This window comes from Candoia aspera, chromosome 5 (assembly GCF_035149785.1).
Source record: "Candoia aspera isolate rCanAsp1 chromosome 5, rCanAsp1.hap2, whole genome shotgun sequence".
NCBI lineage: Eukaryota > Metazoa > Chordata > Lepidosauria > Squamata > Boidae > Candoia > Candoia aspera.
In genome coordinates, this window is record NC_086157.1 from 65,418,794 (window position 1) to 65,427,920 (window position 9,127).

Sequence of the window (9,127 nt, forward strand, 5' to 3'; positions counted from 1 at the left end):
CCTGGCGGGGGAAAAGCGTAGATACACGATTCCCCCCCCGCGTCAGGACAAAAACTACGACTCCCAGCGCCCCTTGCGAGCCCGTCTGCGCTGCTTCAGTAAAATCCAAAGCATTTTTTACTAGTTCCACTTTAAGACGGAAGTGAATTCTTCTGTTTCCGGTAGGTGTATGGGGGGGTCAGTTAAAGAGCTTTTCCTAGGCTTTAACGACCTTTCCTTATTAGAAAAGACAACCGGAAAGGAATTTCGAGTTGTTACAATAGTGAGAAGATGAAGGTGAACTGTGTGTAGATAGTTCGTGAGGGGGGACGAAGGGTCAAAAAGCAAAGTTCCCGAAACCCATTGCGGCTTTCGGCGGCGGGGCGGAGCCACTTGACTGCAGGCTCGAGGAAGGTGACCGGTCGTGGTGCCGCTTGCGGAGTGGAGACGGGTGAGAAGGGTGAGAGAGCAGCCATCTCTGAAGGATTTCGGCTTTAGGTCGTTTAATCCCGTTTCTCTTTTTTTAAATCACGTTGTTCAGAGTTGTCTCTCCTCATTTTCTTCAATATTCTGGCTTCTATATAATCCCTGGAATGATGCAGACTTTAAGCGAGTGGCTGCAGTCAGCCACAGGTAAACGCTAATTTGTCGACTCCGACAGTGGCACGTTAATCTTGGCCCCAATAACTGGGTAGCGCGGAAATAGTTCTCCAGTGCATCAGGAGGGGATCAGACTGGCAAAGTGGGGTTAAGAATGCGAACTAGCTTGCTGTGCTGGGTGGAACTTTCAGAGGGCTGGACAGAAGTGTTCTGAGCAGGAATGCTTTTAGCAAGAAAGGCCAGTGCCAGTTGATGTTGTGGCGGGCCGTAGACTTGGGCATTATGCCCTCAGTGGAATTTCCTCTAAGACAATATCGCAGCTGTCTATTCTTTTTACCATTTTTACTGAACCCGTTTGTTTTTATTCAATGGAGGAGGATAAAGCAAATGAATGGTACCTACAGCAAAAAGGACTACTGTAGTAGCAGTATTCTAAAGCTTGAAATAGCTGTTTGGAATGTGCCTCAAAAGATATTGATGGCAACTTTATTAGCTCCACTGAAGAGGGGTCTGCAAAAATAGATGGAGAGGCAACTGATCTGCCAGCTGATGTGATTGAATAATTCACTTTTTTGCTCTCCTTTATCTGCAGTCTAGTGGAATTGTCCAAAGTGGACATCCTGTTGATTCCTAGTTTTAAAAGTAAAGCTAGTTGGCAAAGTAGTTTTATGTTGCTTTAATCTCCTCTGTTATCATTAACAATATTATGTATTGATTTGACTTCTCTGCCTACAAATTAGAATGACTCAAGGTGACTTACCATAAACCTCAGCAAAAAAATCAGAATGGAAAAGGTATAAAATGACTCTCTGGGAAGTGTCCCCTCCCCTCTGGGCTTGGGTGTCAGTCTGTCTGTGAATTAGTTTTATTGAAATATTTGTATTGTATTTGTATTGATGGTGGATTTTTTTTTTTTTTTGGTGGTTGTGTTTTTATATCAGCAACCCCAAAAAAAAGAATAGCCAAAATTTATTTTGCCCTTTTTTGCTATTTTTTAAAAATTGTTAGCTGCCCAGACTTGCTTGTTAGAGATGGGCAACATATCCCAAAAACTTGGCTGATGGCCTATTCAAAAAGCCAGGTTTATACTACTGTTCTAAAACACAGTAGGGATGGGACCAACTGGACCTCTGGGAAATAGTATTCTACAGAGCATGAATGGCATGTTATCTCTGGGATACCACAAGATGACATTTAAATAAAGGGATCCAGAAGAGGTCAGCAATAAAATGAAACAAAACAGTAAAAATCCAATGTCAATCCATTAATATACTGAAGGAAGATATTGAGATGTTTGTTGGAATGAGCAGAGCAAAATTCACTATATGGTTTTGAAGCACTATATGCTTCTTGTGGAGTGAGTTTAAACTTATCTCAGACTAGTAGGGGGCTCATATGAAAGTAGATAATTTGCATTTGAGATGTAACAGATCTTTTGTCTTTTTAGCTGAAACTTTGGCAAATTCATCATGATTCTTCAACAGCTCTTCAGATTTTCTTCCATTTTCCATTCATCCCTCTCTATCCAGTTGCGTAGAAATATTGGTTTTTCTGCTATTGCATTTAATAAAGCAAAGGAACTAGATCCCATACAGAAGCTCTTCTTGGACAAGATTAGAGAATATAAGACAAAGAGTCAGTAAGTGTATGACCAATTCATTTATATGAACAAGTACTTTTACTACTCACAATTCCTGCAAGTTTTTTAATAGTATTACTTGAATGTCAGTTGTATTGGGTTTAATATGGAGTAGTAATATAAACATTTCTTTTTATTTGTTACCATTTTTGTTTGATGAAATTCATGGAGTGAAAGGTCCTGGGATTATGGATCTAATTTTGTAGAATAAGTTATATGAGAGTTCTATAGTATACTTAATAGTTCTTCTTTCTCCATCTACTGGCCCCTGAATGAGACAATGCATACCATCCTTCCATGGCCCCCAGTCTCTGACCCAGAGATTCTGAAACTAATAAAACAACTGAAAAATGGAAAAGCTCCCAGATCGTTTTCCTCAGAAAATGAACTAGTATAATGTTTTTGACTCATTTGTTTAATTAGGTTCTCTTTATCTAGTTTTAGAACTTTTGTGGAGAATAGATTGCATTTTAGGTCATATTTATGCAGAGATATTGGAAGTTCACAAGAGTTCACGAACTGTTAAGCACCACTGTAAATCTATATCCCAAATGCTGTACAGTGCACAGATACACACCTACAGTGATCTAAAGCCCATGGATGTTGTCCAGTCTAAATTTTTGCAAGCACTCTTTCAGGTTCCATGTTGTGTTCCAAACATTCTAATTTGCATGGAAATAGGAGTGATCTTCCTGTGGGGACATGGTGGACTGAGCAGCTGTGTCCGTGGGCTTAGCAGGTGGAACTAACAACCCAGCAATTTTGGGGGGGCTCAGGCAGGTTTTTCTGAAGCCCAGGAGTGTTCTCCGGATGAAGGAAAACACCTGGAATCACCCTATCTGTCCTCTGGACGGCTGCTTGCAGCCAGAAGATCGCAAACAGCGTTTTGCGTTTGACTGGTAAGAGCTAGTTGGGAGGCTGGGATGGCATCATTTTCCAAGCCGCGCTGTAGCCTTAAAGGGACACTGAGACCAGCAACCCCATTTCTAAATCACCAAATTTATATATATTTTTTAAGTATGCGTACCCTAAGAGAGGCTTTCTACAGCAAGGAGAAGCTGGCTCTAAAAATCATTATTTTGGGAATTACTTTTCAAAAAATTCTTTTTTAAGTTTTGGAATTCGTTTTCCTTCCAAATATAAAGGAGGAGTGAGAGTAAACAATTGTCTTCCTGTTATTATTTTGGTATTAAATTTGAAGATATTAGCATTTTCTTACACATTGAATTGGCTGATTTAAACCTTCAGCTTTCTGCTTCTGCTTTCCCTTGGGAACTGTCTGCTTATCTCACTTTTACTTTGTGTAAACATACTTTGGAACTTTACCGTATCTTCGACTTTCACTGGTTAAACTCCTAGGGGGGCGCCATAATCTACTGCATGAGATATGGAGGATTTTAAACAGATTTTTGTTTTGTTTTTTACTTCCACCAAGATTTTAAACAGATCTTTTCTGACTCCTATCAAGTTTTTATACAAAACATTCAGGACACTGTGGAAAATATGAGCTCTAAAATATGTCATCTGGTTGGGGGTGTAGTAGATGAAATTGAGGAATTCAACAGTGATAGAAATGTTTCTTCTAAGAATGAAATTGGGATTTCTGTTGAGATGCTGGGTGAAGATTGGATAGTGGAGTTGGAGAAATTTAATGGAGGGAGGGATCTGCAAGCAATAAGTAAAACTGATTTTTTGGTAAAATGCCATGAAGAAGAAGGGGTCGTTATGTATGGGAGGTTTTCTGAAGAGATGTTGGAATTTTTGAGGGGGGCAGTTGGGTTGTTTGATTTTTTCAAGAGAAAAGCTCTGCGCACATTGTGGGGATAGGTAAATGTTTTGGTTTATTTTGAAGTGCGATAAGGGTTAAAGAATGTTTATCTGGATCGCTTTTAGGGTTTGACTGATGTTATTTGTTTTTAAGGGTATGTATTAAGATTATTAGGGTATAAAATATTTATTTGGTTTTAAGAATTTGATTTAAGGTCATTGTTTCAAATTGCTTTTCTTTTTGGGGGGGTTATTAAGATTAAGATTATTAAAACTTGTATTATTTAGTATAATGGCAGACAATTTATGTGCTTTTTAGTTTGATCTTTATTATAGTAGACAGAAATGTATAGAATAGTAGTAGGAAGGGAATAATTAAATGTTATTTTGGGGGTGGATTGTTTAGGAGGGTTATATTAATTTTTTTTCTTTATTTTAATATAAGGGGAGGGAGTAACTGTACTTAGTGATTTTTATAATGTGCTAACGGGGAATGATTTATAGAAAAAATGTGATTTTGGTTTAATATAGAGTAAGAGATTGATTATGGAAAATGTTTGTATTTCCTTGCTGTTAAAAGTCAGAAGTCACATCTTTTTGTAATGTTGATTTTTTCCCTTTTGAGTTTTCACCTTTTTCTTCTCTTTTTTTGTAGTTTTTTGTTTTTTCATAGCTTTTATCTTTCTTTTCAAACTTAATAAAAATCATCATAATAAAAAAAGATATTGCACATCAGACAGATTTGAGCACTATAAGCAACTTACAAGGATGGGTTCTTTCCTAGAAACCTTTTAGACCTGAAAACTATCTGTTCAATCTGGTTTGCTCAGCAGACTGTACAGCCTTCTTTTTGGCCTGCTTTAATGCTATACCCTCAGCAGTATTGGATGGGAGGTTTCATAAAATCTCATTTAATGAAATTGTCCCTGTGGCCAGAATCAGCCTGACCTTAGTGCATGTAGTTTTTCATTGTTGGGTCAACAAGTCTTTCTCCTTCCAATAAACTTCCTGAAATTTTCTGCCTGTTGATAGGCAAATGCACTAATATGCAGCAGGATTTTTAGGAGAGAGAGTTGATAAGGCAGCTTCTTACAGTCCTGTTAGTTCTCTAATGTTATTAGCAGCAGAAAAACAAATATTTGCCACTAACCCTACCGTAATTATATCTGTGCATGGCCATGTTTGTTAATAATAAGCTGGCAGCAGAAGGTTGCCATTCTACTGTATAAGAAAGATATTTTTAAGACTACACATAAGCACATAAAATAGAAAATAGAATGGCAAAAACACTTGTGAATTACAGGTAGTCCTTGACTTACAACCATTCGTTCAGCAACCACTCAGAGTTACAGCAGCATGAACAAAGGGACTTATGAACGGTCCCTGAAGTTACAGCCATTGCAGCGCCCCCACGGTTCTGTGATCAAAATTCAGGCACTTGGCAGCCTGCCCACACTTATGACTTCAGGGCAGCTTCAACTCCCCCCCCCCACCTACCTCCCCCCATCTATGCCCCTTTGGCCTCCTGCACTACATGGCTCCTGCCACCTCAGCTGACCTTCACTGTCTTCTTGTTCCCACTGCTGACCAAGCATGCCCAGCCTGGCCTTTAGCGAGGCAGCTGCTGGCCACATGAAGCTTTCTTCCCAAGGTCACACACAGGGGTTTCCTCGTGAGACTTGAGGAAGATGGCCTCATGTGGCCAGCAGCTGCCTCGCGAAGGGCCAGGACAGGCATGCCTCAGCTGCAGGAGCAAGAAGACAGCAAAGGTCAGCTGGAGAGGCAGGGGCCTCAGAGTGCAGGGTTGCGAGGGCGATTGTGGCTGGGACTGTGACTGTGACTGCGACTGGGATGGGGTGCTTCCTGGGATGTGGTGGCTTTGTGCTGCACTGTTGGGGCTTCCCGGGATGCTGTGGTTTTGCGCTGCACTGTTGGGGCTTCCAGGGGCAGCTGTGGCTTCACAGTGCACTACAGCTCAGGCTTCTTGCAGCCCCAGAGCTGCAGTAGGCAAGCAGCCCCAGTGCCACATGGTTCTGGGACTGCTTGCTGCCCTGCAAGACAGGGTGCAGGGTAGCCAAAAGGGCAGATATGTGGGGGGAATAGGCAGTTGGGGGGAGTTGAAAGGGAGGTAGTCCCTTGCCTTGGAAGAACTGAGGCTCGGGGCTGGGAGGGACCAAGCGTGGAATGGCTTGGATTGGGATGGGTCCTTGCCTAACAACCAGTGGAATTTGCTTAATGACAGCAACAGGGATTGCCGGGTTTGCTGTTGCTAAGCAATGCGGTCACATGATGTCATGCTTTATGACCACATCTCTTAGCAACATAAATTCCGGTCCCAATTGTAGTCGTAAGTCAACTACCTGTAATATATGGTGCTGCGTATGTTAACAACATATTTCCTGGAGGAAGGATAAATGGATTCTCCATACATAGCATACTTGTGGACAGCTTCAACAATGGGAAAAGGAACAAATGAGCAGGAAATATTAGCTTTAATGCCACACTGTATGCCTCAGCTAGTATCTTAGTTATCTTTCCTCCCAAATAGTGTTGAAGTATAACAGGTAGTGTATATTTGCAGTAGTATTTCTAGCATCATCTGCAAGCTTTGTCAACTAGTAAACTATCCATTGTAGCTTAGATTTTTTCTGTGAGCCTATCCTGTAATGTTACTAAGTTTCCTCCAAGGGAGCTTTGTTCCCTAATTTCATCTTCCCTTTTCAGGCAAATTGAGCAGGTTCTGGGTACCTGCAGCAAAAGAAATAGGTTACCCATTCACAAAATAGCTGCTATGGAACAGGTGTCTTCCACAATACGTTGCTATATGATGGATATGACCAGTCACAAAATGCCCATTTAGCAAAAGGCAAACTGGTAAGGATACTTTCTGTCAGCCCAGGTTCCCATTTTTTGGGATAGATGCATATAAGTACAGTATATAGATGCATATACTTTCAAGAAGATCTGCAGCCACCCTTTTTTTTCTAAGAATGGAGGGGAGGCATACTAGAAAATGAAATTGAAAGTGCCGTTTTTCTGCCATCTAAGAAGCATTTTTAAATTAAAGTCATGTGGAACAGGGAACCTGGCATACTCCAAAGAGGCATGTGTAGGCACATGCACATGATGCCAATGGGTACCAAAGATGCCAGTGGGTGCCAGGTTGGAAACCCTGTATAGTGTATGTCGGTATATATCTGGCCTAAGATTGTTCTGCAAGTATCTTGATGACTGAGAATTCAACTTAGTATTTCCTGATTTGTCAATTTGTAATGGGATTTTCCTGTGGCTTTCTTGGTAATTTAGCAGTTCCATAGCTAATGATCGAAGATTATAATGTATCTAATCTGAAAGTTATTATAAGCATGTTTATTATAAATCTTGTAATCAGTTCTCATTCTGTTTATGCTTAAAATAAAATTGTTCATTCCCAAAGAAATTGATTTGGAATTCTCACACATGGATCTTTTAAAAAGGATGTGCTCAGGTTTGTGCATTCCTTTGGAAAAATCAGTTTTTGTATTTCTAGAAAAGCTGGCGGCCCTGTTGATGTTGGTCCAGAATATGAGAAAGAGCTGAAGGACCAAAATGAGAAACTCTTGCGGTTATATGGTGGAGGAGAAATGACCAAATTTCCAGAGTTCACATTTGAAGGTAAGGTTTTAGAAATGTGTCCATTATTAATATATAATATGATTATAAAGGTGATAAATCTGAAGTTACAGTTAAGGAGTTCTACAACTCCTTAAAGCAGTTGTACCTTTTCCTAGGATCACACAGCTGCCTTCCATAGTTGCTACATGATCCCATCAAAACATGTGTTTGATTTAAGGAGCTGCAGCACAAATGCTGTGTTCACATCTCTGCATGCCCTAAATCCCCTTTTGTGCCTTCAGAAGTCTTATACAGACTTGGAGTGGTGGTGTTGTGCCTTTGAGTTAGTTTTTGACTCCTGATGACTGCGTGAACTAGTCCCTGCAGTTTTCTTGGCAAGGTTTTTCAGAAGTAGTTTGCCATTATCTCCTTCCTAGGGCTGAGGGAGAGTGACTGGCCCAAAGTCACCCAGTTGGCTTTATGCCTAAGGCAGGACTAGCAGGCAGTAATTAATACATTTGAATTCTAAATGTAGTTTTGTGGTTCTAAAAAAAACAGTTCTGAATTCTGTTCAAAACATAACTCTATTACCTGATTGTAATTTCAATACATTTATGAAACATATATCCAAATGTTAATACCCAGTATAAAATAATGTTGTAGAAACCCATGTTTTCATATTCTTAGTATAGTAATCATAATATGTTCTGTTTCCAACAATATCTGTATACATTCATACTTGGCATCTTTGTTTACTGATCTTTACATCAGGCAGTCAATGTAAGGTTTTCTAGTTTGAGATAATACTTTATGGAATTTCCTAAAATTCCTTTCTTTTGTTATTTTAGGCGGTAGCTTGACTGAGAAGCAACTCGGCAAGCTGCTTTTGCATAACTAAGTTTCAGTGATTTGCAACCTGTAGTATGAAAAAAGTGGGGTCCAATGTTGCTTTTTGATCTTGATTACTTGAACATTTTTATGCCGTGGTATATCACAAAACAAATGCTATAATTATTTGCTCTTTTTAAAAAAAAAATGTCTATTGAACAGTGTGACTTTATTTCTGGCACAGCGGCAATAGGAATCAAGTTATAAAACCTTTTATAAAACTTTGTTTTCAAAATAAACTAACAAGAATTTTTTCTACTCTCAACAGAACCCAAATTTGATGAAGCTCAAAAATGATGTGATCACGTGTGTACTAAAGGTCAAGTTGGACATGTTGAGTTGGTCTGCAGTTGTAACTTAAATAAACAGTTCAATGGTAACAGTGTGTACTGGTGTTTTGAATTCTGTTAACATGTAGATTCTTACTCATCCAATAGGCTTCTATAAACGTATTACTAAATATTTCATTACAAATTAATGTCTTTATTTTTATGATAAGCTCTGTTTAATTATCTCATTAAACATAGTAAAAATTTAGGAAAATAATTTAAATACTCCACGTATTTCAATCATGTAGAATTAGAATGTAACAATATTCTAGGTGTCTAATACGGCTTTTATCGTATTGTGAACTACTTAAGCAATAGGGTTGCTTAAATG

The 9,127-nt window shown here is 39.3% G+C and overlaps 1 protein-coding gene across 4 annotated transcripts; it reads left to right on the plus strand.

Moving 5' to 3' along the window:
* The first annotated feature begins 33 nt into the window (after window positions 1–33).
* Window positions 34–8,847, plus strand: ATP5PF (ATP synthase peripheral stalk subunit F6). Of its 4 annotated transcripts, none has more exons than XM_063305465.1 (4): window positions 34–161; window positions 2,027–2,218; window positions 7,515–7,639; window positions 8,736–8,847. In XM_063305465.1, the coding sequence occupies exons 2-4, from the start codon at window positions 2,049–2,051 to the stop codon at window positions 8,762–8,764; spliced, it is 324 nt and encodes a 107-aa protein (XP_063161535.1). In that variant the 5' UTR covers window positions 34–161; window positions 2,027–2,048; the 3' UTR covers window positions 8,765–8,847. The 4 variants fall into 4 exon arrangements, with proteins under 4 accessions (XP_063161535.1, XP_063161538.1, XP_063161534.1 ...); XM_063305468.1 differs by lacking the exon at window positions 34–161 and adding an exon at window positions 212–439; XM_063305464.1 differs by lacking the exon at window positions 34–161 and adding an exon at window positions 305–477.
* Window positions 8,848–9,127: the final 280 nt, after the last annotated feature.

Bases quoted from the DNA above. Each gene is read 5' to 3' on its own strand.
- ATP5PF (XM_063305465.1), top strand. From the start codon at position 2,049: ATGATTCTTCAACAGCTCTTCAGATTTTCTTCCATTTTCCATTCATCC. The intron at 2,219-7,514 runs GTAAGTGTATGA...TTGTATTTCTAG, and splicing joins GAATATAAGACAAAGAGTCA to AAAAGCTGGCGGCCCTGTTG. The intron at 7,640-8,735 runs GTAAGGTTTTAG...TACTCTCAACAG, and splicing joins TCCAGAGTTCACATTTGAAG to AACCCAAATTTGATGAAGCT.